Raw genomic sequence first — 26,899 nt, forward strand, 5'->3', positions numbered from 1 at the left:
ACCTTTGTTCCAAATTTCAACTACGTACTACAAATTTTAGAAATCCGTCGGGTCACCCTATCGGGTCTCCCAGGTTTAAAATTTCTGAAACTCCATTCCAATTTAAACGCTTTGAGGTCAGTCGCAATCTTCATACTAAAATTACTGAAAATTATTACTATAGATATTTTTCAAGCTACAAATATTTTACTTGCACTTAAATAATTTAACCTGCTCTAAAGGTTCTTGGTAGTTAAGGGCAACGCATTTGGATAGTAATGACCCCCACCGGCCAACTACTTGGCCGATCATGCCCATCTCCGAACTCATCCTTACTTTTGACCCGAAGATGAAGTGTGCAAAATTTCAAGTCGATAGCTTTTGTTTAAAGAGAGTTATCGTGCGCACAGACGGACGCACAGACGGACGGACAGACAGACATCTTGGTAAATCTATAAGGCCATCTTAAAAGGCCTAAAACAACTTGTAAACAAATTTAAATTAATTTAAATTAGTATAGTCATGCAATTTGCACCATGGATATCAAAAAAGGTACAGAAATTTGTAATATTCAATATTAAAAAAACTCATTTTTCATTATTTTTTGCACTTTATCGCTTATCGCTTATCAAACTTAAAATGGCCGTAAATCAAACTCTGATAATCTCCATATCCGAGAAAAAAGTTATCAATATTAACCAGAACAGAAAACGTCAATTTCGTCCAGAGACTTGGAAAGATAATGTAGCAAAACGTCGCCGTAATCGAGGTGAACCTTACGTGTCTCGCAATAACATTCCCAGGGCTGGCAAAAATGCGCCGACAATGGTATGAACTCAAGTGTTGTTTAAAGTGACATATTAATAATAAGTGCACTGTTCAGGTTAAAGTTTGCTCTGCTCGATGCCCACATAATGGTTGCGTCCTTCTCACCCTGCCAGAAAAATTGCAGCTATTCCAAGAGTATTATAATATGGGGACTTACGAATTGCAGAGAACCTATCTCTTAGGTTTGATGGATAACCTAGGCCACAACGGGAATGGGAACATATTCGAGTGAGAATGCATATAAACTGCACAATTTCATAACGAAAGACAATAATGTAACTGTTACACAGGTATCACATAAAGATTGGTGGAATACGGCGAACGGTTTGCAAGAGGACGTGGCAAGATACTTTCCAAATTTCAGAGGCAGTTGTAAAATCAATGCAGGAAAAATGTGAGCGTGGTCACAACAGTGGGGGACGCCATACAAACCACACAGTTAATCCAGCCGCCCTTAATGTCGCAATTATGGCGCACATTAACACATACCCAAGATATGAGCATCACTATTGCACTGCAAAGCTTGGACAATTCTACTTGTCGCCGGACCTAACTTTGGATGCTATGTTTGCCGATTTTGTTATCAAGCATCCTATGATTGCCGACGCCCACAGAAAGGAACAAGTCTATAGAAGATGTTTCCGGGATAGTAACTTGACCATTGGACACACGTACACTGATACTTGCCGAAAATGTGACATTCTTGATGTGGAACTTAAAATAGCTCGGAGAAATAATAACGTGCGTCAGATTGATGTGGCGGTGGACGCAAGGCGTGTACATCTCGATTTCGCTGCTATTGCCAGAAATCAGCTTATTCAGGACGAATTGCGAAGCCAGAATGACCCTGAATTTGTCATGATATGTGGTGATATGCAGAAGTTTTCTATAAGCGACAGTTAAGCACATACAACTACTGCTTGTATCTTGGAAGAACAGGTCATGGAACAATGGCAGTTTGGAACGAATCTGTGGGAAATCGGGGAGTTGATGAGGTTTGTTCTACTGGAGTATATAGCCACAAATTTTATTCGGCTGCAGCCTGGTCAGGAAAGGACACTTATCTTCTGGTGTGACCGATGTCGTGGCCAAACAAACAATTACCAGATACTATGTTTTTTCAAATTTCTCATTCAAGAAGGATATTTCACTGCGGCTGAACAGAAACTCGCTCCCACGGGCCACTCGTACATGCCAGCAGACCGGTTATTTGGCTTGATAGAGCAGAAAAAGAAGAACGCTTCCGTTATGGTCCCAGACGAATGGATTAATATTATCCGTTCAACCTGTGTTCAGCGTCCATTTAATATACAACGAATGACACAAATGAACATTTACAATTTCAAGGGGATGGAGGAGTTTATTCCAAGGCCAGCCAGTTTAAAAGTCAGTGAAAGTTGCTGGTTTCGGGTGACAGCAGCAAGTCCTTCATTGATTCTTACAAGAGAACATTTCGCCCCTGGATTTTGGACGGAGCACATAATAAGACAACCTCATATCAGTGGACCAATTGGTCGTCGCCCGCATTGGAACGGTCAATGTTTAGCTCCCTTTGTTCTTGTAGTTAAATACAATCATCCTATTCCTATTTCAAGAGAAAAACATGACGACCTCATGTCTATGCTCCCATTACTTATGCCAGAGTATCGCCAATTTTACAGGAATTTGCCTCGCGCATGAGGAAGTTCAAGTATTTATATTTTTTAAGCTTGTCCTTGCGTTACATACATCATTTCCACCTGTTACCTCGTAAATGTATGATTATTTAAAAAGATGCGAGTAAACTTTAAACCATGTTAAAGAAAAGTTATAATAATTTAGAGTTTCTGTACCGTATTTGATATCCATGGTGCAAATTGCATGACTACACTAAATTTAAATTTGTTTACAAGTTGTTTTTCGATTCACGTCCTCAATTTTATAGAGAATTTGGTATAAAAGGGTACGATAGGGAGAGGTCTAAGGAAATGAAGGAGAAAGTTCAAAGAGTTGGGGAGAAATTTTGGTCAAAAAAGTGTAGAATATTGTCATCTCACCACCACCACACAATAGTAACTCGATTACTTCTCCAACCTCTCCCAAATCCAAATTCAGAGATGAAATAAGCTTCCGACAAAAGAAGTATTTTTAGTTAGCTAGGTCACCCTCACCTCCCAATCCTTGCACATCCCTCCGCACCACCTACCTTTTCCATCTCTTCATCCTGCACACTAAATTCCTACCGTTTCTGACCGCTGCCTCCCTTTCCAAATTCCAAAATATTTCTCCACAAGAATCACATTCAGCATGTCGTACCCAAATGGTTTCGCGTTGTTGGAGGAGGAAGAAGAAGTTTTGCAGATTCAAGTCACTGCACGTGGGTCTGCTCAAGACATTTCTCTTCATCGATATGTGGCTTCACAAGGCAAGTAGTAATTCAATTGATTAATGATAAATTGATTGGCTATGGACAAGTTATTGGCTTAAATCTGAAAAATGGCACGGGCATATGATGACTTGGTTATTGTACATATGTTGTAAGGTGCATAGTCATCAAACATCTCAAACTTGAGTGCAATTATTAATGTTTTGTGGTATTCAAGATTACAATGTGAACTGGAACAACTTTCTTGATTGCATTTTTTACCGTAGCTACATATGCACTGACTGCAACCTGTGAAGGAGAAAATATTTATCCCACGCCCATTGGCAGTTTATAAATTGTTGAAACTCATTAGTATATGTACATGATTCACAATTGACTTCACTGTGTACAATTTCTTTTCAACTCGTACATGTACATATATCCACTTACTGTGAGTATGTATGTACAATACCCCACACAAATAAATATACATAAATATATGTACATACATATTCACGTATGCATTAATGCTTTGTATTTTCCAGTATCATCTGATGGTTACAACAGTAACGAAGTGGCATCATCACGACTTGACACCACCACTGATTCGGCTGGTTTTCCTTTCCATCGACAAAGTTCTTCGCCATCGCTTAACCTTCACAAACCACGCCCCTTGCCCCCATTCAACCCTCTGCTGACCTTCATCCCACCGAACAACATGTTATACACCGCCACCTCTGCAAATATGCCGGCTACTTTTGTTGGGAACGAATCGTCGTCAATATCGGGCCCTCCTCCTCCCCTTCCTCCCCCTGCATCTTCATCTGGTTCTACGTCCGACTCTCCCTTCTTTAGACGCCTCGACTCCTTCCGCCGTTCTTCCACCGAGTTCTCTCTCGCAAATTTTCGAGCAAATTACAACAATGCCAACACCAGCGGAGCAACGACAACCTCTAACAATGCGACGGACTATGACTCCGATTTGGGCGGATCAGACCCAACACTTTTGGATCCGTTGGCCGTGCGAACTTCAACATCAAGCGAGAGTCAAGCTGTCTATGGGAATGAAGACATTGTGAAAGAGCTAAAACCAGAGTATGCTCGATGGTTTTACAAGTATGAATCTGATCGGTCATGGACACATTTTACGGGATATGACTCCATTCGGATGGAACAACGCTACAGAAATCTGGTTCTAGAGAAAGAAGCATCTGGAGAAGTAGGGTATCACTCGACAGGAAATTCCACCGCCACCAATGGGTATTATTACAACAATGATCAGCATCATGATTATCATCCTCAGCACCCCACTTCTTCTTCACCGTATGACCATGAGCATTATTATGCCAACAGTACTACTAACCATGATCACAGCACTGCTGCTCACCAACAAGTAGTCAATGAATGCATTGGTGCACTGAATAACTTTCACGATCAGCAACATGAGACTCATCTGCATCCAACGCCAGCATATTCTGAGCATAATCATGCCCAATCCTACTACAATAATTATGATTATGATAATCACGCATCACAACCGCATCATTACCATCGTTTCCACCACCCAGCATCACATTTTGATAGTCGAAACGATAATAATGCTCACAGTGTGTCCCCTTCCTACTCCAGGTTTTCTGCTGAGGGTTTTACGGGAGCTGCTTATGTGCCTGACGAAGGAGTGAAAAATGGTGGGAGGAGGAGTTCAGATGAGGGACCATCGACACGGAGAGAGGAGGACGCGGCGGGGTGTGGGGACAATATCATCATTGTTCGTGGTGGGTTGTACGAGGCGGACTTGGAGTCGTGGACCTGCGTTGCGACATATTGGCCGGGTGAGACATTCATATATTTATTAATATGTCCGTTTATGCGACGACTGTTAGATTCCAGTCAGAATTGTATTTACATAGCATATGTACATATATACTGCATACATACATACATTAGTTGATTGGTAAAAAATAATATACTAGTTACATGCATAATATATATGGCTATGCAAATTGTTTGCCGTGCAATCACTAGCAAGCTTTCTCCTCCAATTGTAATAATCGAATTTTTGTGCTCGATTTTCTATTCGCTTGTTCAAGAGAAAGTCAACTACTCAATAAATTCTATTGGGAAAGGAACGCACAAATCCAATTAGCAAATCCAATATGGAACAGCATATATATCTAGATACATATATACATTTAATTTATTGTATTGAGAGGGCCGACAAAAGCATGCATAATAAATAAAAAAATGAAATGACATTTGAAATTGTAATGCAGGTGACAAGTGTCAAATTACAAGGGGCACGTGGTTCTATGATGGGACCTGGCAGCCGTTATCCGTCGGACATGCAGATAAACTAGAAGAGGAACACTTAGGACAATTTTCTGGGGTCTCGCTGTCACTTTTTTCTCAGACAAATAATTCGTCTAGTCAACCGGATAGTCCCACGAAAAAGAATCGGCCAGGTAATTAGAATTCTGACTCGAGTGAATATCTAATGAGCTATCAAATGTGCGAGTATATATAATAAAAAAAAACATTACATTATTACAGTAGCGCACCGAGTCTCCTTTTGCGAATTTCATGTAGACTGGACCAGCCCCACAGAGATTCATTTATTTAGGTAGGTAATATACGTTGAAACTGAATGAATGACCCACTTTTGACCTATAATGAGCTTGATTCATCTCCGTTACCTCTTCTTTACGTCCGTTAATGCGGTTTATCTATTCTCATCATGTATTTATTTCTGTATATTTTCAGCAAGGCTGCTTCGTATAAATTCATGCGTTCTGTAGGACAAAGACTGGGATTTCAAACTTGTAAGCATCGTTTTTGTCAGATGACTCAAGCTGACGTATCATAGCATTTTTTTTTGTCAAAACTTCATAATTAGGGGGCCATCGACTGTGCCGTGGGTATTTTAAGCCAGCTTCGAAAGACGATCGACCGTCAGAGATAAGCCACTTAGTATTTGTAGGTATGTGTATTTTTGATAATTCTATCATTTTTTCAGAATTTAAATATAATTGATGCGTATCTGCCTGCGCTGGCCTTCATCGGTGGCAACAACTCCCCTGTTTGTTTTGAATAAGTTTACATCAAAATCAATAGCGGGTTTTGACAAAGGCCTTTCGAGGCCTTGGGCCCATAAAGCACTAATTGCATAATGTGATTTGTATAATTAATTGAATTAATTAATATACACTCTCTATCTTGAGTCTGTGTACAAAAAAAATGATAAAATATAGCATAACTCTTGGATTAGTAGGAATGTTAGATAATGGGTTAGTTTAAGTAATAGGTCGACGCGTAATAACAAATTTGAGATTTTTAACAAGATTTGGAAATTAACAAAATTTAGAAAAATTCGTATGTATGTAAATGTCATTTTAATGTTGCTCTGACTTCACTTAATCAAGTCAAACCCAACATTTTCATATGTACATCATGAAGTACTTATATAATTTGTGACGAATGAAATTATTTTCTGTATAGTATTGTGTAATGCGAGAAAGGTAGGTTGTGTATGTATGTACGCGTCGTTTCTTGTACAATGCTTACATTTATCACAAATTATAATGAAGGGAGGACTGTAATGAAATGAAGGTCCTAAGGTTGCATTACGTTACATATTTTGTTACTCATGATGCGACAAATAAGTCGAAACGCCAATTCATTTAGAAAATTTATTTATAGTACACGGGATTGGTCAAAAAATGGATACTGGACGAATTGTCAGAAATTGTGCTTCGTAAGTTGATTTTGTAATACGCAGTATGCCTCATTTTATGTAAACTAGCCAACAAGATCTTATTTGTGCACAGTTTCCGAGAATGCGTGAGTTCTCTAAAGGAAAAATTTTTTCCGCATCTTAATGAGACCAAGCAAAGAGCAGAATTTTTCCCTGGTGAGTTCACTTAACAGAAAATTACAGAATTATAAAGAAACGGGCATTTCCAAACTAATTTAAAACATAACTTGGAAATTTTGACTTTCGGCCTCATTTTTCATCGCAATATTTATGAATTTTTTTCAGTTGAATGGAGATCTGCAGCAAAGCTTGATGGAGGTTAGAATAAAAAAAACTCAAATATAATGTATATACAAGGAATCGTAATTAATAAACTAAACTGCAGATGTTGTCGATGCCATTACGCCGCATAAACTGTTGAGTCTTCGTCAACTTTTGAACGCCACTGCGATGGACATAATGGTACGCATCACTTTAGTCATATACTGAAAATTGCAATTAGAATCTTGACATTTTTTTTCAAATCACAAAGTTTGTCGGTTTGGAAAATTTATTAATTCTTTCCATATTTTTTTTCTACGATTTATTTTAGTACTATACGAGCCCTTTGTATCGCACAGAGGTAAGGCATTTGACCTAATTTTGGCTACCTATTTGGCTAACATATCAAATGCAAATATTTTCATACATTTTTTTTAGATTCAAAACGCACTGAGAAATGAGTTGAACCGTATATACTCTAATTTTGTACAACGGAATCCGGATTTTAGAGATAGAGGGGGGAAAGTTTCTGTAATAGCGCATTCCTTAGGAGCCGTGATCACCTATGACATTATTACTGGATACATGCCTCACTCACCAGACGTGGTATATAAACTAAACTATAATGTAGTCACATTATTGCTGAAATTTTTTTTGTAAATACCCGATGCACCCAATTTTTAACAGCCACATGGTCATCCTGTCGGATCAGATATAGGAAATGGATTAGATAATAATCAGCATAAGACTGGAGGACTGCTATTTCAGGTGGCGCAAAATTATTTCACAGATTTTGTGAATTTTTAAGTAATGTCAATTTATTTGTGAATTATTCAGCTGGAACATTTCTTTTGTCTTGGAAGTCCACTCTCGGTGTTCTTAGCGTTGAGATGGTAAGAAATAAGTTGTCCTAATTTGATTGATGTACACTTACTGTATAAAAGATTATTTATAAAACAGGAGAGACCCCTCAAACCCAAATTATCGGTCTTACATTCTACCTACTCTTTTGTGTAAACGGATTTACAATATTTTCTACTCTACGGATCCCGTGGCATACCGGTAAATAACGTTAATGTTTTTAACATTTTTATAACAATATAAATGCATAGATAAATGAGCCGAGGCGACATACGACTAACAAATATTATGAAATATTTGAATTTTCAGGGTGGAACCATTGCTGAATAAGTATTACGTTCACATAGCTCCTTTGTCAATTCATACTTATGGGGTCGTTGGCCGTCCAAAGTATGATGAGATGCCAAGAGAGAGGATTAACAAAGAGACCCATTTCGCAAAACAACCTGACAATCCGATCCAAAACCAAGGTCAGCAAAATTTTAATGTATACCCGGGGCAGCAGCAGCAGGATTCCAAGTCGACGCCACAAAGGGCAACAATACCTCTCAAGTCACCAGCAACACCAACAAAAGGTTTCTTGTTACAGGATTTTTTCAAAATTATTATCTTTTGTTTCTCGTAATAATATTTAATGTTAAAAATATCACAGAAGCAAATAACTGGGGCTGGGCCTCGTTTATGAAATATCTTAAAAGTGCTGATCCTGGAAACGGAGGAATGAACGATGCAGATCTGGGATCCGATTTGATATCCCCGGATGGAAATTCTTCCCCTGGTCGAGAGGAGAGCAACTCATCACCAGAAGATTTTGCAAATGAGATTCCGAATGGTAATTACTCAACTTTATCAAATGAATACTTATTAAACAAATTATTCATTGTCTAAATTTGGGTTATTTTGTTTAAAGACATAGAATATCGAATGGACTATGTTTTGAAAGAGAGTAACTTTACGAGCACGTATTTGGCAGCTCTGACGTCTCACACGTCGTACTGGAGTTCTCTCGACGCTGCGTTCTTTGTCCTTTGTCGCTTGTACGAAGATTTGTTAGACCTCCCTTCGCAAACCCCTTCAAATTCTGCAGTATTGCAATAATCATTAAAGCTTTATCTATTCATATGTATAATATACGTTCGAATATTTATTTGCTTTGTGCTCTTCAATGTTGAATTGATTCAAAATTTTGTCTACAAATGCTTTTCACATTGATTAATGTCACTCTCAACGGACGTCATGAATTCGTCATGTAAAACTAATGTCGAACAATTCGCAAAAAAATACGTCACACCAGACGTACCTTAGCTGTGATAATAATCCCTTCTTTGTAGCTTTAGCTTAATTCGCTATTTTTCAAACTTCTTCCGTTTTATTAAAAGTGGTTAATGTTTCGACTGATACATATATATGAATTATGAACGATATACTAATAATGGTTTTAGCGGATAAGGCGCATTATGTTTTACGTTGAAGTTCCAAAAACATGCTTATTGTTGAACAATTTACACAATGTGATGATGATAATCATATACGATAATTACTTAATTTGTTACGTGTATGATATATAGGATTATATTATATATTAATAACATGCCATAAATCTGCATATTGTAATATATGGTCAAATTTTGATATACCTATGACATGTTATGAATTGGGATAATTTCTTTAATTTTCGATTATTTTCAGTGAGTTAAAAATATGTATGTAACTATATACTTAAAAGCCATAATAATAATACAATTCGTATTATTATTCGACAGACAATGCTGGCTTCAGAAAAATGTATAAACAGTTAATCGTTTTAAGTTACCGTAGTATGCGGTAGAAATTGATCAAACTTGTGTGATTTGATAAGGTGCAAACTTAAAATGTGGAAAGGATCAAAAATTCTAGTCATGTAAAAAATGGACATTTTTTGGCCAGTGGATTATAGTTTTCTAAAGTTACAGACATTATACCTGTCGCAGATATAAACTCGTCGTGCATTATTATGATTTATTTATTAAATTTAAAAGTACATACGTACTCAAGTGTTAGAAAGTTTGAGTTGTTGAAATTATGACAAATAAATAAAATAAAATAACTTTAGATTAACAAATTGCAGTGTAGCAAATTTATTTTCTTCCTTTCGCCCTTGCGAAGATGACAAATTTTAATAACTTTGTTGCATAAAAATTGTCTGTAGTACCAAGCATAATATTATGATGATGATTATAAAATACAGTTACATTATTAGACTTAATTATTGTGTTGATTATACTATTTCATACGTCTTTGTTGAAAACACGGTATCAACAGAATGTTTTACTACGGAACCATCTTCGACTGATTTCACATTAATTACCTATAGAGACAAATGACAAGTACATATTTATATGTATGCTATTTTTTGACGAGTAAAAATAAGTATGTATCTACTTACGGAAAGCCTTGCAAAAGCCTGGCTACTATGAAAGGACACTTGCACCGGAAAGAATTGAGAGGCATGGCCATTGGGAACAGAAAACTCCATTGACCCTGTCTTGTTGGAGGAGTCAATGACGGGCAATTGCCAGAGAAGATGATTTTTTCTTGCTTCGTAAACATAATCTCCTTCACATTCACTAACAACTGGACCACTACCACCAGACCTGTTGAAATGAGTTATAATAATAATAATGTCTCGTTAGGTTGGTACTTCAAGTAATTTGAGATAATAATTGTTAAAAAAGTTATGCTTGAAGTTACTTACGGAACTGGAATGATAATAGTAACGTCATTAAGTTCTAAATCTTCATTTTGGAGTTCGTATTCAATATTGACATCGCACCCACCAGATCCATTTTCTGAAGGCCAGCAATTAACTGAAAGGCGAAAGGAATTTTTATTGTTAAGAACGAATCTTTACTAAATTCTGAAATAAATTAGAAAACTTATGAGAGTGGCTTACTTGAGAGTGGAATTTGAGTTTCGTCAGTAGTTTGATATCGCCATTTTAAGATTGGAACGTCAGTGTTGACTGGGAACGGTTTTTGTGCATTTTTCAATCCAATCTGGTATTTGTTCCTGAACAAGTCCTTGTCAACATTTGGATGCGTCTGAAATGATTTTGATTAATTATTTAATTAACAATTTGTAAATTTCATTATTATAGTGTATATATTGAAATAAATCAAACCTGGAACTGAATTCCACGAGTGTCCGCATTATCAAACTGAATGCGAATCATACAGGAAGACTCTTCTTGCACTCGAAGAATGCTAGTTCCGTGTACTTCCATATTTTGCAACCCTTCATTGAATTGAAATTGAAAAATACATTTACTTATCTACCCTATACCTCAATTGTTTAATTTACGGCAAAATTCAAAACATCTCACCTCCATCTCTGCCAGCAGTAAGAGCAATAGTCTCGTCAATTTTAAGATGGACACTAGAATCATAAACAGGTAAATGATCAAGTATTTCTTCCAAGATTAATTAAGTATTTATTTATTAAGACTCACTCTTCAGCATTCGACGAAGGTTGATTGCCACCTCCTCCTCCAGAAATCGTTTTGTTATTCACATTATTTGACGTGTTTACCGGTGCTACTCGTTCGCCCTCAGATTTCAATTGGTCCACAAAACTTTCCACATCTCGGGATTTGCTGCCCAATTTCAATGCTTTCCCTGTGCCGGAAGGTTTCCTGGTACATTTATTATACTTCATGTAATTGCTTAGTTTAATAAATTGATAGAACATTATATATTAGTTTCGTTTTTTTGGATAGAAAATAGTATGCATACATGAAGGATGAACGAGTAGGCTCAGAGGGAGGCTGGATGCTAGTATCCGACGAAATCACACTCGGACCACCGCTCATACTGCTTCCTGACGACGACATTGAAGTATACGAGCCTGATCCAGAAGTTGGCTTAATTCCACGTTTTTGATTCTCCAAACGCTGGCGTTGAAGCTCCTTTGCCTTTTCTCGCATTTTCTGCATCGCTTCTTTTTCTTGGCTCTACAGAAGAAAGAGAGGGAGCGAATCAATCGTTTAGTTCTATATCATATATCTAATCAGTCTAAACTAGGCTACTGATATCAACTCACTTTTCTAACAGCTTGATAAACTTTTTCTTCGTGAGAGTCCATTTCGACAAATGTCCGTATTTGTGCCAAATTGACATTTTCGCGATATCCAAGCGCAACAATTTCATCGAAAGCGAAAATAAGGTTGAATGCATTGTCCATCACATCTGACTCTTCCAAATTTCTGCAGTATTCAGGAATCTATTCATAGCAAAACAAACCATAATAACATTGATTACTGAAATTAAGCATATAGCGTTGCATACATTTAACTAACTGTTATAACTCACCACTTTGGCAAATAATCTAAGTGTTTCTAAATCCTCCAGAATATTGGATGCTTTGGTAGTGATAAGTACAATGTATAACTTTTCCAGCGGTTGATAAACATAACGCACGGAATCAGTTTCCACAAAAGTATGCTGCTTTCCAGCTGGAATCAGTTTGGGAAATGCTGCCAACAGTCCTTCAATTCGAGACTTGGTCATTTCAACAAACTGACGTGAAAGCAGAGCTGAAAATAATTAAGTATACACAAATTAAAATTATATGATTTACTACATACTATAACAAACCACAAGATAGTAAAAAAAATTAGCTTACTTTTTCCACTTTTCAGTAGAATTGCAGCTGCAAGTAACACCTAATGAATCATAAAATGTAACACCCCGGAATTAGATTAGCAACACACATAACCATATTGTGTATAATGTGTATTGTATTATTCAATTTGTAGAAGAATATACGCAACTACAACTTACCATTTTGAAACCTTTCTAATATCTACGACCGAGAAATAATTTATAAACCACTAAAGATGTTAAACTATAATTAAACCCAGTACAAAACAAATACCGAATTTTTATAAACAACCGTCAAGCATGAAATATAATAGTAGCAAAATAAAGAAACGCTTAAAACATTAAACGTTTCTTTTCCGTTCTGCTTGCTTCCTTTCGGCGTCACAATATTGCACAAGAGAGAAAACGAGGAGAAAGATAAGCCGACGAATTGTTCTTATCGATGCCGAAACTAGATTTATTTCTCCAAGTCAGGGTTGGTGGTGCAAAAGTGACACGTAAGAAAGGCTGTGTTCTGAATTGAATATCCCCCGCGAAAGTTATATAAAAATTTCATTTGTGCCCCAACAGAGGAGAGCATAATTTGCACATAATAATTTGCAATAAAATTATGTATGACATTTTATTTTTCATAAACAAAAATATAGAAAATTATGATTATTCATTATCACGTCACATTAACTCATGGTTCATGAAAAACCCTGAAGTAGAATGACTAGGACCGACTTGAGAAAATTGAGACACTTGAATAATTCAAGTGTCTCAATTTTCTCAACTGTGCAACTAAATATTCATTCACGTTGAATAGTTGAATAATCGCAAACTGAAATAAATCTCTGATTTTTTGCGTATATGAATTTAATTAAAGTTTACTTATGTCGACATCTACATAACAATTTCAAGCAAAGAAACTTCTTTTGTGAAACGTTTTGCCACATCTAATAAAGTAATTATTATTTTTTAGGCCTTCGTAAATATGAGTATGGCCGTTCCTGGAATTCCACATTTAGAACAAAATGAGACTTGGTCATGATACACATTTGTTTAATTAAGGTAATCTAAAATCAGTTGCTTAATGCACAGTGGGTTTCATGTTGTTGCCTGTCATAATTTCGTATCAAAAGTATGAATTTAAAATTAAGTACTGGCGACTGGGGCAAAAAATAAGCTGTGTAATGTGTAACGATAAATAAATGACCCCCAATTTAAAAGCTTCATAATAGCTTAAAATATGATACTCACACATATGTCAAAATATGTCAAAATTTTAGACTTTAAATGCACTTTCATTTTCTGAATTACTTGATTTGGAAATTATATAGAGATGCTTAAAGTCACTTGGGCTATTATTGTTGCATCACCAATTATGTCAATTACACATATTAAGTCAAAAGTTCGTTTTCTTGACTTGCGAAAAACTGAAGCTGAGCTTATATAAAATCTCGTGGGATTTTCATGGTTGGTTGATTGTCATTTAGAGATTCAGGCTAGAAATGGTTTTTCTCTTTAAGGTGTAAAAATTTGCAAAAATTTTTATAAGTTGCAAAAATGGTTGTTTTGTGGGGTTTACAACTACAAGACCGAATTTGGGAGCTTAAAGTTTAGATCTCATTCCATAAGAACATGACCACGACTTCATTGCGTCCGCTTCCATTCCACATTTTTAAACTGGTAGATAATTACATAATAATCATTTCAAATCGATAAACCTCCAAAGTTGATTGTAATCCTTCACTAAAAATTTATTTGCAGATTATTATATTATCCATGTTACACAAATCGAAGGCCCGTGGTGTAAATGTCATCCGAATCTCAACTTCCCCGTCTCACCCAGTGCACATCATTCCCCATGGTCATCCTCCTCCTCCTCACAGCAACTTGAGGCACCACCACGGTCACCGTTATCGTCATCATCATCGAGGGCTCCTACCAAACAATTTGATTGGAACGTTTGCAGATTACGAGGACGAAGGAAATATTCAAAACCATTTGCATCATAGTAGTTTTGGGGGGCTGAATAGATTTCGTCCTTCTCATGGAGATGGAAATTTTCGACGTGGAGTTTCAAATTTGTTAAGCTCCGGAAGATTTGGGCAGAGTGGGGTCGGTGACCGCGATTTGGAAGACTTGCTGCAAAATGGGCATCTGAGCATTGATTCTGGCGGTACGAGGGGTGGATTATTATCACCCAATAACTTTGGAGATTTAAGGAACCTTCTTCAAGGAGGAGGACGTGGAAGATTTTCAAGCTTAGGGAATCTAAATGCTGCTGGGGGAGATTTAAGAACGAGGGGACAAAATATATTTGGAGAAGGAAGCGGTTTCAATTTTGGACAAAGCAATGGCTTATTTGATCAATCTGGGGGTCGATTTGGTGGCCGAGGAGGTCGTAATGTTGCCCCGTTACTACAACTCATCCTAGACAAAGGTCGTTTTTGGGGTTTAGGAACGCGAATCCTTGTCAGACAAGGACGAATTGCTAGCGATTTATTTGGTCATGTGATTCACGGCGTCAGCAACTTTACTGAACGAGTAATTGGGAATGGGGATGGAGACTTTAGTTCTGGGACGAATGGTGGTTTAGGAGGAGGATTGGGTGGTGGACAACTAAATTTCAATTCATTGCTGTCCCAATTTCAAAATAATCGTCCCAATCTTGGCAATGTCCTAAATCAGGGTGGGCTTGGTCATCATAATGGCTTTGTTAATGTCATTGATATCAGTACTAGTCCCCACGATGGCGAGAATGGGGATCATGAGAATTTGCTTTCGCATGTACATCCCAGTCATCACGGTGGCCATCGTCACCATTTCCATCATCATGAAGGAGGATTCGACGACCATCACAATCATAACCATGTAGGTGGACGACATTTACCAGAAATCGAGAATCTGATTGGACCCGAGGATGATCACCCTAATTCTGGCATACATGAAGGTAATGGGAGGCACGAGCTCGAGGAGAGTCAACCACAGCAAGAGGAACAAAAAGATAAAGACGACGATGAGCCCATCCCCTCGTCAGTTAATCAACGATACTACAATAAGGATAATCATAATGATGTTGGAATTGGAAGCACGGTAGAAGAACGCCATCAACGTAACGACGACACCACGTCTGCCTTATTTAGGAAGTTAGGAATTCCTCCATTTATTCCAATGCCAGACGACCCAGACCCAGTTCATAAAAATATATTAAATAAAAAAATTCCTAGTCAATACTAGTTTTCCTTCCCAATTTCCTTTCATTCTTGTTTTGATCTTTAATACCCACATATCTCTGAATGTCAAGTCAAACTATAAGCGATGAGAATAATAATAACATACACTAGAGTATATAAACTGCAAAAGTCAATCGTATGTATTTATAGCTGTAATAATAAATCAATCAATATGTGATTGTCTAAAGTATCAGAACAAGTTCATGGGTCTGGAGCAGGAACCGACAATTCTGGCAAGTGTGGGGTGCCATTTTCAACTACCCGTTCTCTAAGCAAATGTTTCTTCGTAAAGGGGACGATAGTGTAAGCCAGTAAACAGTCAATGATCCACGTCCACGAAACATACAACCATCCTTTAGACCTGCAAACCTCTGAAACAAATATACGAATTTATATACCCCATTTATATCCCATTTATATACCCTAAATTATTTCACTTCACAAGTACTACAAAATTACCTTCATAAAGATGTTTGCTTCGAATTTCGTCGCCGATTATGATCAATCCATCCTCGACACTAATATCACATGGGCTATCTACAATTGTTCCTCCCATTTTGCCCACCAGTTTCTGCAACAAACCAATCACACAGAACAATGAGTGTGGTTGTTATTGTTGTAATAATTATACCATATTTACGTACTGTGCAGTCTTCCAGAGTTGCGCCACTGCTTTTCAACTCATTTGGAAAGTAAAAGTTGACTTTATCGAACACCTTATCAGGGTGGTCAACTCGAGCTTTTAGGCCACCGATTGGAGAAGTGATGAAACGCAAACATTCATATGGTTCCTGCAAAGCAAAATTAATAAACATAGATTAGTAAATTCCACATTTGTTAATGAATCAAAGTATTTTGAATGGAGCACACAAATATTTCTGAATACCTCTGGAACCATTTGACCCTGTCGAGCACACTCCAAAATCCAGTCAAAGAGAACAACCCACTTTTTATCAGCAATGGCGAAAAAGTACTTCAATGTATACGGGACTTGGTTATTCTCCAATTTAACGACAAGGTGAGTGGCGTCCTCTGAGTACTCTTGTTCCATCCTTGTTCCATCACAGACAGCAGAAAGATCAACAATCTTGGCCAGCTCATGACGTCTAAGTCGACTTGGGCAAATGACGTATTTTTTCTTGGAGGATGCGTTCTCAATGTTCTCATCATTATTTTGTGATTCCAATGCCATTGATAAATTGAACTGCGATGGGAGTGGAGAAGCAAATGTAGATTTGGAACATGACTCACTTGGATCTGCACTTTTTTGATTAGGAGTTGCAGGAATAACTTGGTTCTCGTCGTTTTCTTCTGCTTCTTCCTCCTTCTCGACACTAACTTTAGCGGATTCAGTAATAATGCCAGTGTCCCGTAATCCACGAATTTCTTCACGAAGCGTGTCTGAAAAGTACTGCACAGCCAGACTCAGTTGTACAATATCGTCTCGCATCCTTACTGCCCGGCGCGTTAACTTGCTCCGACATAATGGACATTTAGCGTCAGCTTTTTCGCTTCTTAAAATCGTTTTTACGCAATCTGAGCAAAAGACGTGACGGCATTGTAGCTGGGACGGTTTCGTGAGCACGTGAGAACTGATAATAAACAAATCAAACATACCCAATTCAGACCAATAATAGCAAATAAGACGAAATTAATAAATTCCCGGATAATATCAGTAACCTGTTGAACTTATTAAATTTGTGTATTCAAGTAGATATTTTTTACTTACCAAACTGAGCATTTGAAAAGCTGGGCCAGATTCTCGAGCTCGCCATTCATTTTGCACACTTTCTCCATCTTGCAAGCACTGATATAATGAACAATTCAAAGCAACAGTAATTTTAGAATGTTTCCAGTGACAAATTCCCACTTCAGAGAGGAGTATTGTGTGGGGCTCACCTTCTCAAGAGAAGGGCAGGCGAAGACTGAGCTAGTAATTAGAGTGGCTCGCTCTCCTAAAGATAAGTCTAATGGATCAGTTCAGTTTGTGGAAAAATAGCAATCCAAATCACGACAATGCATCGATCTAGACTTTCACGAGCAATGTTTGTTATTCTGGCTCCATTTTTATGACTTTGGCGGCCCTGCTCGTATTTTGTCGTCTTTCCGCTGCTGCTGCTTCGGTCGTCGGCATTAGAAGCCATAGAATTTCACAGCAGCAGCCTCTCTTTGGTTCCGTCTCTGTCTACTTATATGCCCAAAAATCTACATATTCGGATCAATTTAATCTCAATTGAATAAAACTCCAAATATTATTCAAATTTAATTTTTATGACACATCCTTCATCCCTGGCGTGCATTTAGTACAGGATTATTCCTGTCCTGACTGGATAGAACAAGTTTGAAAATACTAAAACACGACGTTTTATGAGCGAGTAAAATTAAAAATACTGAGCTAATACGTCTATTTACTGTTTGAGAGCAAGAAAGTGAAATAACTATTGTATTTTGTTCTGAATATTTGGGATTTGACAAGATGTTGTTAAAGTTAAGTAATTAGTGATCGTGGGTTCTAGATAGGTCACAGACAAATTAAAATTAGTAGATACATAGAAGATGACGACGACGGGTGACTCTGATTCGCCAGCGTCCTCTGAAGGGGACAGCAACGACATGAACAATTCACCTCCTCCGGCAGGAGGACCGTCGTCAACATGGGGGCAGCATTTGGGAGGGGCAGAAAATGGTAGCAGTGGGCACGCGTCCCCGGTTGCCACACCCCTTTCTTCCATCGCCATGCTGGGGTTTGGAGTGGGGGGTCGTCCGAGTGCAAAGAGGGTCGAGGTCGACACTCATCTCATCCAAGTAGCCAACATTGCTCCTGCATCGACAAAAGAGCAGATGCAATCTCTCTTCGGCTATATTGGGAAAATTGATGATTTGCGGCTATATCCAACAATGTGAGTATTGTGTATTGTATTCAATTGTACTCGCTTTTTTAAGATAAACTAATTAATAATTGCGTTGTTGTTGTTTAAAATTATTTTTAGGGACATTGGTACCCAGCACACGTCAAAGATTTGTTTTGTTAAGTTCAGAGACACAACGTGTGTGGGTGTGGCCCAACATTTAACAAATACTGTTTTTGTTGACAGAGCTCTCATTGTCATTCCGTATAGTGAAGGTGAGTTTTAATTACAAGTTTAATATGTTTGTAAAAAAAATTAAACCTGGGAAAACTGACTACTACAGCTGAATTGGTTTTTATATTTTGATATTTAGGTGAAGCTCCAGATGAGGCAAAGGGACTCGAGTTGCTAAATAGTGGATCTGTTTTACCTGGCGTTGCTGATCCAAAATTGCCACAACATGTTACCAGTCAGGTAATATAATAATATTCATATGTGCATTTCTGAAAAAAAACATGAGTAAATGACAGTAATTTTTCTTATCGTATAGTTGGAAGGAATACCACCGCACCAGGTTGTGGTTACGTCAGATCCAAAACTTGCAGAACTGCAGCTTCCTCCTTACCCTAACCTACCCCCGACGTATGATTCCAGAAGAATAGAGGAAATTAGACGAACAATTATGATAGCAAACATAGACCCAGAGGTGAGTGTAAGGTGCAAACGTGTAACACAAATTCATGTCGAGATAAAAGAAAAAAATAACTTGATACTGTTTTTATTAGATAACTGGACACGATTTACTAGAACTTTTTGGCAACGCTGGTGAGATAAAGTATCTCCGAATGTGTACCAGAGACAATGATCCAATACTCTATGCTTTGGTGGAATTCACGGAGCAACCTTCCGTTCTGTCAGCTCTTCAATGCAATGGGACATTGATGGGGACGAAACACATTAAGTAAGTCAATTAATGAGTACCCCAAATCTCTTGTCATGCACAAGTTGGTTGGTCATACGGTCAACGGTGTACAGGTCACATTGTGTGTGTCGACGAACCACGTTTATCACTCACACCAGAACAATAATCGACACTTGTTCAGCAGTTTAAGGGTATTATCTATATGAATATATGATTGAGTAGAGTATTTGAATCCTTTTCATCTATTGTAATTCGTTATAATCATCCACACTACTCTTTTGAAATTAACATTCCCTGTAAAAATTCCTCAAGTAACTATATTTAAGCTATGCAACATAATTTTAGCATTACGATTATTATTATTCTTGGTGCATTATTTATTTACCAGGTATTATTGTTAATGTGCTCATGATCGGATCTGAAGTAGATTCTCTTTTGGTTTTTTTGTGTGTATCAGTGTTGTTGTGGGGGAGCCTACCAAAACACCCCTCGGAAACCTAAGGAGGAGCGGATAAGCAAACACAGACTGCGAAATGTTGAACTTGGCTCCCTCTAGAAATGGCTATGCATTGGTAATGAAATGAATCTTGGATAGATACGTACACGGTTTCGGAACATTAGAACCTGACGTACTAGGCTGTTTCCAATCCCAATTTTCAATTCCATTTCTGAATTTTCATAGAGAATTTTCATTCATGTTGGTTACTTTATACATCAAAAGTGATGATGTTCGTTTCTTTTGTTTGTTCTGTGTGTGTTAAGGCACAGTCTGACTGAACTGAATTAAAGCTGCTGGGTGGACCCACACGCCCCACTCGCTCTAGGTCACACTACTACTATCTTGACATGACATGCGCCAGTCGCGTAGAAGTGAGTACTTCCAAAATATAATCGTAGTTCTCTTCTTCTCGTTTCATTCATGTTCTTCTTCTGGTACTACCGAAAATGTTATATTCGTCATGTTGTAAGTTGTAATGTGTATAATTACTTGTTATCAGCAGTTAACAGGAGTTGGATCCGTTTCCCCAAAAATACCTCTACTACTCGTCTTCAAAATCAACGTCATTTGTTGTACACTTTCTTCTAACCCGATTTTTTTATATGCAGGGTTTATCATTCAACTCAGGCAATTGTTAAGCCACAAGCCAAGACAAACGAAGCAGCACAAAAGGAAATCGAAGAGGCCATGACAAGACAGGCTCAAAATCTAATAACTCAAGGATTGGATAACAATGGTAATGTCCATAAATAAACCAATGTATATTTTTTTTACTGAAATACTTAATTTCCGATTTAATTGAATTATTAGGTAATTCCAAAGAGAAACGACGAAGTGCCAGTCCTCCTCGTGGTCGTCATACTGGTAGTCGTGTCGGACCACCAACAAGAAGGTCAAGATCTAGAACTCGAAGTCCGCGTCGGCGATCCGGATCAAGAACAAGAACGAGGCGCCGATCCAGGTTGGTTTTGTTGGGGCAAACTTTAGTTGAAATTATTATATACGTACAAATTATTATGAGCGTTCCTATTCGTTTTTTGTATGCAATTTTTTGTAGAACCAGGAGTCGAAGCCCACGTAGATCTCGTAGAAGCAGCAGAAGTCGGAGTCGCGGACGAGTTCTTCGCAGGTAATTTTCATACATAAACGCAATTAGCCGAACTAAGTAAAATTATCAGGTATTTATGGTAATTCATGTCTTGTTTTGAAACACTACAGCCCTTGGCGTCACCGAAGTAGGAGTAGAAGCAAGGAAAGAAAGCGTAGCACCAGCAAAACTCGTAGAGTTAAGCGATCCAGCTCAAAGGATAGGGCGGATAAACGAAGGGAAAAAGAAAAGAAATCAAAACGAGATAAGGACAAGGACAAAGATAAGGAGAAAGAAAAAAGATCGAAAGACGTGGAGCGGGAAAGTAAAGATAAGGGCAAAGAGAATGGAGTTAAATTATTAGAAGAACCTCCAGTGAGTTGAAGTTTATTTTTTAATAGTTGTTAACCCCATAACATGATTGTCACATAAAAAATATAATTTATATTCAATACACTCAGAAAGAAGAAGCTGTCCGCGAGAGAGATCGAGACCGAGGAGATCGACATAAAGATCGTGATCGTAAAAAAGAGAAAAGAAAATCACATTCAAAGTCTCCCAGCAGGGACAAACGTCGATCCACAAGGTAGGTATTTTACTTAACATACAAATATTCTGTAATAAATTACTCAAATTATTTTTTGCTCTTATAGCCGGGAGAAAAGGAAACGTTCCAAGAGCAAGAAGAAGAAGCGCGGAGACGATAGAGAAGACAGCGTTGAGAATAATCGTACCAGTAACAGTCCCAACAACAGCCTCGATAAAGAATCACTCGCCATGGACGTGGATTAGCTATTTGTTCAGTTGGGTTTTTTTCTCTGAAATCTGAATGCTATTGGGACGATTAGGACGATATAGAATTTTATTCATTTTTTGACTCATGTTTAATTGGACTGATGTACTTTGCTTACACATCCATATAAATTTTCTCATAGTCCAGATAAAATCTGCATGAATCGTATTATGTCACTTAATTATATGGATTATTCTTTATATTTAAACTTCTGCATATTAATTTCTGTATGCATACACCCACAGGTACTTGTATTCCGAAAATCACTTAAATAAATCATCACATTACAATTTGCTTAATTCTGATTTTAGCTGGTTTTTTTGGCATCGGTCGAGACCATAATATATAACCTTGAAATGGATGAACTGAACAACCAGCTTTCATGCTTTATATGTGCATACGTCACGTGATGAGACTGTAGTGTATTTACTTGTATTGCATTTGCATTTCCATTTAACTCAGGATCAGTCGGTACGATAGGCAAATAGCGCATAGTAAACAATCCGGTTATTCATTCTGTTCATGTGGATGTGTTGCAGAAAAATTCTAGGAATATTTAATAAACTCGGAGAAGGGTAAGGTACCGACTAATAAAAATGGACGCCACCTTACGCGTTGGAATTTTGACAGGTATTTTAATTATTATCTGCGAATCAAAGTACTATTGCACGGTTGATAATTATTAATTCACCGATTGGTACGGATATTGTTTCAAGTGAGCGACCGCTGCTCTGCTGGAGAAGCAAAGGATGTGAGTGGAGACACGCTGTCCGCTTACATACAATCTCACTGGCCTCAGGGTAAGGTCACAGTGAGGGACTGCATTCCGGATGAAAAGGCCCAAATCACGGTATAGATTTAATAGCATATTTGTAGGAATAAGCATGGCTATCAAACCGTTCGATACACTAATTTATCTTTACGAACGAATACATTTGTATTCTTAGAATGTGCTCATGGACTGGACAGATCAAGAGCGTCTTGATATAATTTTTACCACTGGTGGAACCGGATTTTCTCCCCGAGATGTGACCCCTGAAGCTACAAAAGCCGTTTTGGACAAAGCAGCTCCAGGTTTAGTTGTAGCCATGATTCAAGGCTCAATGCAGTCTACTCCGATGGCTATGTTATCCAGGTGCATAAATATTCTTATAAATACGTGCATGCACTTTTCATGAGTGCAAATATTATACTGGACTGAACTGGTTTTTTAGACCCGTATGTGGAGTACGTAATCGTACCCTGATTATTAACTTGCCAGGAAGTGTCAAGGGCTGCGTAGAAAATTTCATGATTGTTGAGAAGCAACTCAAACATGCTGTCGACTTACTACGTGATGCGAAAGGAAATATCGAAAACGTGCATTCCCAGATTCAGAAACCTTTGAAATTAAAGGTTCCTTAATGGCTACATTTTAATTGTTACAATTATTCCTAAATAATTTCAAAAATGAACAAACTATTAATGCAGACAAAAGTAAATGCCATCAATGTGGCGGACCGAGCAAGAAGATCTCCATTTGAAACAATTCAAGTGGAAATAGCTCAGAATATTGTCATTACCCAATGTGGAGATGAATATTTGACCGAGACTCGTACTTTAAGGTGGTTTATATTTATATTAATCAGTCAAACATGCTCTGGCTGTTATTTTCTTGAATGAAGTAAAGTTTATTTTATTAAATAGAAATGCTTTGGGATTTGTTATCGCGGAAGATGTCGACGCCAAGGACCCTCTTCCACCATTTCCCGCATCGATCAAGGACGGTTATGCTGTGAAAGTGGGTCCCCAACTTAAAGAGGGTTCCCTCCTCAATGTGACAGGTGATTCCACTGCTGGAGAAAGTCCAGAAAAATGTCAGGTCGACACCAACTTTTCTGTTCGCATTTCCACTGGAGCTCCAGTTCCATCGGGGGCGGATGCAGTCATACAAATTGAAGACACGGAATTGGTAGAAAAAACGGAGGATGGAAATGATGAAAAAGTTATAAGAATTTTAAAGACACCAATTGTCAAGCAAGATATTAGGTATGGATGGATAAACAAACAACTTTATTTTAATTTGTAACTCGCCCAATTTAAATATTTTAAAATGTATATATTCTTGTAGAGCAATTGGAAGTGATATCCAAAGTGGAGAAAGGGTTTTGCAAAAGGGGACAAGGTTAGGCCCCACAGAGTTGGGAATTCTAGCCACTGTGGGTATCACTCAATTTAAGGTGTTCAAGTAAGTTGTATAATTTCAACAATTACAAATATCTATCATGAAACATGTTATAATTCATATAATGCCATACATAGGAAGCCAATAGTTGCCCTGATTTCAACAGGAAATGAACTTCAAAGTCCAAACGATGCTATATTGATCAAGGGGAAAATTCGTGACAGCAATAAGACGACATTGGCATCTTTAATGTAGTTAGATAATTGTCTTCTTTATATGATGAGGAAGGTGGTGCTTAATTAATTATACATATTTATTGCGATACAATTCTTTATTTCAGGGCTCAGGAAGGATTTCAGACCAAGGATGTTGGCATTGCTAAAGATTCGTAAGTAACTGAAAAAATGAGATAAACCTTTGCTAAATAACGTATAATATAATACATAGACCCCAAGAACTGCTAGATACCCTTTGTGCTGGGTTTTCAGTTGCAGACATTATCGTATGCACTGGTAATACATTTACAGTATATTGTATATAGATATGCACGTAGTAAATCGTGGTCACGTACAGTATTCCTAATTTTCTTGAACATGTAGGTGGTGTGTCGATGGGAGAAAAAGATTACCTCAAACGAGTTTTGAAAACAGATCTGGACGCAGACATCCATTTTGGAAGTTTGCTCATGAAACCGGGGTACGACAAAAAATAATTTAAAAGTATGAAATTCCTCATTTACATTTTTACATTACTGGCCATCTTTAATTCAAGGAAACCCACAACGTTTGCAACGTGCATGTACCAAGAACGGAAAAAGTATATTTTTGCTCTCCCCGGAAATCCTGTGAGCGCTACCGTATCCTCTTACTTGTTCGTGGTACCTGCATGTCGCAAGCTTTCAGGATGGAGCCATCCATTTCACCCAAAAATTAAAGTCCAGGTAATGAATATTTGGTCAATTTACAAATTAAAAGCATGATGCAAATATGTAATTCAATATTTTGTTGCATAATTTCCATTAGGCCGAGAAACAGCTTAAAGTTGATCCAACTCGGCCAGAATATCACCGGTAAGATCTAAATGATAACAAATAGATATTATATAGGTTGTTCTTACTTGCTTATCTCTTTTAGAGTTACGGTGTCATGGTCAACTTCATGTGGAATTCCAGTCGCCCAAAGCACCGGTAGAAGCAGATAGATATGACAAACTATTTAGTAAAGTATGTAGCATCAAAAAAATAATCATTCTCAAAATTTCAGGAAATCAGATTAGCAGTCGACTTCTCAGTTTCAATCGTGCCGATGCACTTCTTATGCTTCCGCAGGGCAGTGATTCTAAAAAAGTTGTAGAATCGGGGGAATTTTTGGAGGCAATCCTTTTATCTGCATAATGTGCAATTATGTTGTAGAATATATTTTATAAATGCTCAATTTGTAATAAGTATATTTGCAATCATGGATAGTAAACGTGGCATTTGCACAAAGAATATACTATTGTGGAATAACTCGGATTTTGTTGATTTTTTTGGAAATTTATAGCTTATGCACCGGGAACAAAAAACTTTTTTTCGATGAAAAATGAAACTTTGTTTTTTTTAACTTTCAAACTATTTTTTGTCCGAAGTTATAAGTGAGGCATACATAAATCCGAACAAATTTTTTGAAAAAAATTAAAACAAAAACCGAGTCAACCATTACCATTACTATAATTACCAATTTGTAATGTAATTTCAACGACGCCAAGCCGGTTATATCCATCCAATAGTTTTCTCGGCACAAGGTACCGTGCCGTTGCATCATACGTGACAAGGCCATACACCTGACATAATATTCAGCAGATATCAACGGTCACATTTATCCAGCATGAGAAAAATTTCAGAAAAATTTCACCTTTGTTGCTTATTCAAGCAATTCGCTACATACTTTGTCCAAAAAAATCTCAATTTTTTTTACTCAAGGGCCTACACAAAGGTATTTTTTTAATCAGTATAATCTAAGTTATTCCGCTATAGTATACCTTTTTACCCTTTTACATATGTACTGACTTGAATTGTCTCTCGATAGAATGCACTCTTTATAATTTTGCATAAGGGAATGAGGGCTACACATCAGTCGACCGTGTATATACTAGTATGTTACTCCAAAAAGGTGAAATCTTCTAGCTAAATCCTAAATATTATTTACTTAGAATCACACCACATGAGAAAATAATTAAAGAGCTGCATGCATACGATACCTATCTTCAAAAGAAGTTATTATTGTGCGCAGTATAATAAAAAAATTAAACAGGTGAAATTGAAGATGCACTTTATTCAAAACATAATCATAAATGAATCCGCAATCTCATCATCACTGTCAGAACTGTCACAAATAGAATAAATCTCAGGTCCAATTTCAAAGAACTCCAGCAGAGCCGATGCATAAAACCTCCAGTTTTGCGAATGGGCAGTTGCACGATGATGTCATCAACATAATCTCAGCTCATCCTTAGTCAGATTGACGTTCATTGGTATTCTTAGAATGATTGGTCTTTACAATTGACTAGACCCATTGTTTTCATGCTGGACAATGGGCAAAGTATGAAAAATCAGCGAAGCAAAAGATTGGCTCACTAACTAGATTTTTTTAAAACTATGGTATGCAGATTTGTTATGCTGGACAACGAGAGATGGTAAATAATAATGTTACAATAAATCAACCG

General features: G+C 37.4%; 5 protein-coding genes and 2 long non-coding RNA genes across 10 annotated transcripts; 3 read left to right on the top strand and 4 right to left on the bottom strand.

Moving 5' to 3' along the window:
• The first annotated feature begins 445 nt into the window (after positions 1–445).
• LOC110843358 (phospholipase DDHD1) lies at positions 446–10,115 on the top strand. 4 transcript variants are annotated; one of them, XM_035847307.1, is made up of 21 exons: positions 489–807; positions 863–1,035; positions 1,098–3,211; positions 3,697–4,411; positions 4,781–4,983; positions 5,425–5,613; positions 5,702–5,771; positions 5,912–5,970; positions 6,045–6,128; positions 6,848–6,902; positions 6,976–7,058; positions 7,188–7,220; positions 7,288–7,364; positions 7,495–7,524; positions 7,602–7,769; positions 7,851–7,931; positions 8,001–8,056; positions 8,124–8,225; positions 8,334–8,599; positions 8,677–8,856; positions 8,935–10,115. In XM_035847307.1, exons 3-21 carry the CDS (start codon positions 3,094–3,096, stop codon positions 9,120–9,122), a joined length of 2,757 nt encoding a protein of 918 aa, XP_035703200.1. In that variant the 5' UTR covers positions 489–807; positions 863–1,035; positions 1,098–3,093; the 3' UTR covers positions 9,123–10,115. The 4 variants fall into 4 exon arrangements, with proteins under 4 accessions (XP_035703199.1, XP_035703200.1, XP_035703198.1 ...); XM_035847305.1 differs by having other exon boundaries at positions 3,697–4,983; XM_035847306.1 differs by lacking the exons at positions 489–807; positions 863–1,035 and adding an exon at positions 446–465 and having other exon boundaries at positions 2,732–3,211; positions 3,697–4,983.
• LOC110843741 (coatomer subunit delta) lies at positions 10,112–13,174 on the bottom strand. The gene is made up of 12 exons (XM_022089769.2): positions 12,842–13,174; positions 12,684–12,723; positions 12,371–12,594; positions 12,102–12,281; positions 11,795–12,012; positions 11,512–11,694; positions 11,386–11,438; positions 11,185–11,297; positions 10,957–11,104; positions 10,759–10,870; positions 10,450–10,657; positions 10,112–10,371 (listed from the first exon to the last, which is right to left on the bottom strand). The coding sequence occupies exons 1-12, from the start codon at positions 12,842–12,844 to the stop codon at positions 10,282–10,284; spliced, it is 1,572 nt and encodes a 523-aa protein (XP_021945461.1). The 5' UTR covers positions 12,845–13,174; the 3' UTR covers positions 10,112–10,281.
• A 2,825-nt stretch (positions 13,175–15,999) lies between these two features.
• Positions 16,000–17,920, bottom strand: LOC110843663 (BRCA1-associated RING domain protein 1). Its single transcript, XM_022089670.2, has 6 exons — positions 17,782–17,920; positions 17,612–17,689; positions 16,769–17,474; positions 16,527–16,673; positions 16,342–16,453; positions 16,000–16,253 (listed from the first exon to the last, which is right to left on the bottom strand). Exons 2-6 carry the CDS (start codon positions 17,677–17,679, stop codon positions 16,084–16,086), a joined length of 1,203 nt encoding a protein of 400 aa, XP_021945362.1. The 5' UTR covers positions 17,680–17,689; positions 17,782–17,920; the 3' UTR covers positions 16,000–16,083.
• A 142-nt stretch (positions 17,921–18,062) lies between these two features.
• Positions 18,063–22,331, top strand: LOC110844365 (probable splicing factor, arginine/serine-rich 7). The gene is made up of 11 exons (XM_022090550.2): positions 18,063–18,782; positions 18,873–19,006; positions 19,105–19,205; positions 19,282–19,437; positions 19,517–19,692; positions 20,761–20,888; positions 20,963–21,113; positions 21,210–21,281; positions 21,371–21,614; positions 21,701–21,825; positions 21,893–22,331. Exons 1-11 carry the CDS (start codon positions 18,439–18,441, stop codon positions 22,029–22,031), a joined length of 1,770 nt encoding a protein of 589 aa, XP_021946242.1. The 5' UTR covers positions 18,063–18,438; the 3' UTR covers positions 22,032–22,331.
• Positions 22,332–22,482: 151 nt separating this feature from the next.
• LOC110844670 (gephyrin) lies at positions 22,483–25,689 on the top strand. Its single transcript, XM_022090933.2, has 15 exons — positions 22,483–22,662; positions 22,749–22,882; positions 22,980–23,167; positions 23,247–23,427; positions 23,503–23,636; positions 23,719–24,060; positions 24,143–24,259; positions 24,334–24,447; positions 24,537–24,584; positions 24,644–24,708; positions 24,796–24,892; positions 24,968–25,136; positions 25,219–25,265; positions 25,330–25,382; positions 25,459–25,689. Exons 1-15 carry the CDS (start codon positions 22,629–22,631, stop codon positions 25,587–25,589), a joined length of 1,854 nt encoding a protein of 617 aa, XP_021946625.1. The 5' UTR covers positions 22,483–22,628; the 3' UTR covers positions 25,590–25,689.
• On the bottom strand, positions 24,513–25,450 carry LOC110844671. The gene is made up of 2 exons (XR_002547449.2): positions 25,313–25,450; positions 24,513–24,592 (listed from the first exon to the last, which is right to left on the bottom strand). It is a non-coding gene; the product is annotated as an uncharacterized LOC110844671 (long non-coding RNA).
• LOC118434596 lies at positions 25,445–26,856 on the bottom strand. The gene is made up of 4 exons (XR_004834128.1): positions 26,216–26,856; positions 26,089–26,159; positions 25,912–26,017; positions 25,445–25,581 (listed from the first exon to the last, which is right to left on the bottom strand). It is a non-coding gene; the product is annotated as an uncharacterized LOC118434596 (long non-coding RNA).
• Between the last annotated feature and the right edge of the window lie 43 nt (positions 26,857–26,899).

Source organism: Folsomia candida, unplaced genomic scaffold (assembly GCF_002217175.1).
Source record: "Folsomia candida strain VU population unplaced genomic scaffold, ASM221717v1 Fcan01_Sc002, whole genome shotgun sequence".
In the NCBI taxonomy this organism is placed as follows: domain Eukaryota; kingdom Metazoa; phylum Arthropoda; class Collembola; order Entomobryomorpha; family Isotomidae; genus Folsomia; species Folsomia candida.

Bases quoted from the DNA above. Each gene is read 5' to 3' on its own strand.
- LOC110843358 (XM_035847306.1), top strand. From the start codon at position 3,094: ATGTCGTACCCAAATGGTTTCGCGTTGTTGGAGGAGGAAGAAGAAGTT. The intron at 7,365-7,494 runs GTACGCATCACT...GATTTATTTTAG, and splicing joins CCACTGCGATGGACATAATG to TACTATACGAGCCCTTTGTA. The intron at 7,770-7,850 runs GTATATAAACTA...AATTTTTAACAG, and splicing joins TGCCTCACTCACCAGACGTG to CCACATGGTCATCCTGTCGG.
- LOC110843663 (XM_022089670.2), bottom strand. From the start codon at position 17,679: ATGGAGAAAGTGTGCAAAATGAATGGCGAGCTCGAGAATCTGGCCCAG. The intron at 16,674-16,768 runs GTATTCAGAAAT...TTTGCTTTGCAG, and splicing joins AGGGTCAAATGGTTCCAGAG to GAACCATATGAATGTTTGCG. The intron at 16,454-16,526 runs GTACGTAAATAT...GGTTTGTTGCAG, and splicing joins CAACTCTGGAAGACTGCACA to AAACTGGTGGGCAAAATGGG.
- LOC110843741 (XM_022089769.2), bottom strand. The intron at 12,013-12,101 runs GTGAGTTGATAT...TTTCTTCTGTAG, and splicing joins TTTATCAAGCTGTTAGAAAA to AGCCAAGAAAAAGAAGCGAT. The intron at 11,695-11,794 runs GTATGCATACTA...TAAATGTACCAG, and splicing joins CCTACTCGTTCATCCTTCAT to GAAACCTTCCGGCACAGGGA.
- LOC110844670 (XM_022090933.2), top strand. From the start codon at position 22,629: ATGGACGCCACCTTACGCGTTGGAATTTTGACAG. The intron at 22,663-22,748 runs GTATTTTAATTA...TATTGTTTCAAG, and splicing joins ACGCGTTGGAATTTTGACAG to TGAGCGACCGCTGCTCTGCT. The intron at 24,709-24,795 runs GTAATACATTTA...TTGAACATGTAG, and splicing joins AGACATTATCGTATGCACTG to GTGGTGTGTCGATGGGAGAA.
- LOC110844365 (XM_022090550.2), top strand. From the start codon at position 18,439: ATGACGACGACGGGTGACTCTGATTCGCCAGCGTCCTCTGAAGGGGAC. The intron at 19,438-19,516 runs GTGAGTGTAAGG...TGTTTTTATTAG, and splicing joins TAGCAAACATAGACCCAGAG to ATAACTGGACACGATTTACT. The intron at 21,826-21,892 runs GTAGGTATTTTA...TTGCTCTTATAG, and splicing joins GACAAACGTCGATCCACAAG to CCGGGAGAAAAGGAAACGTT.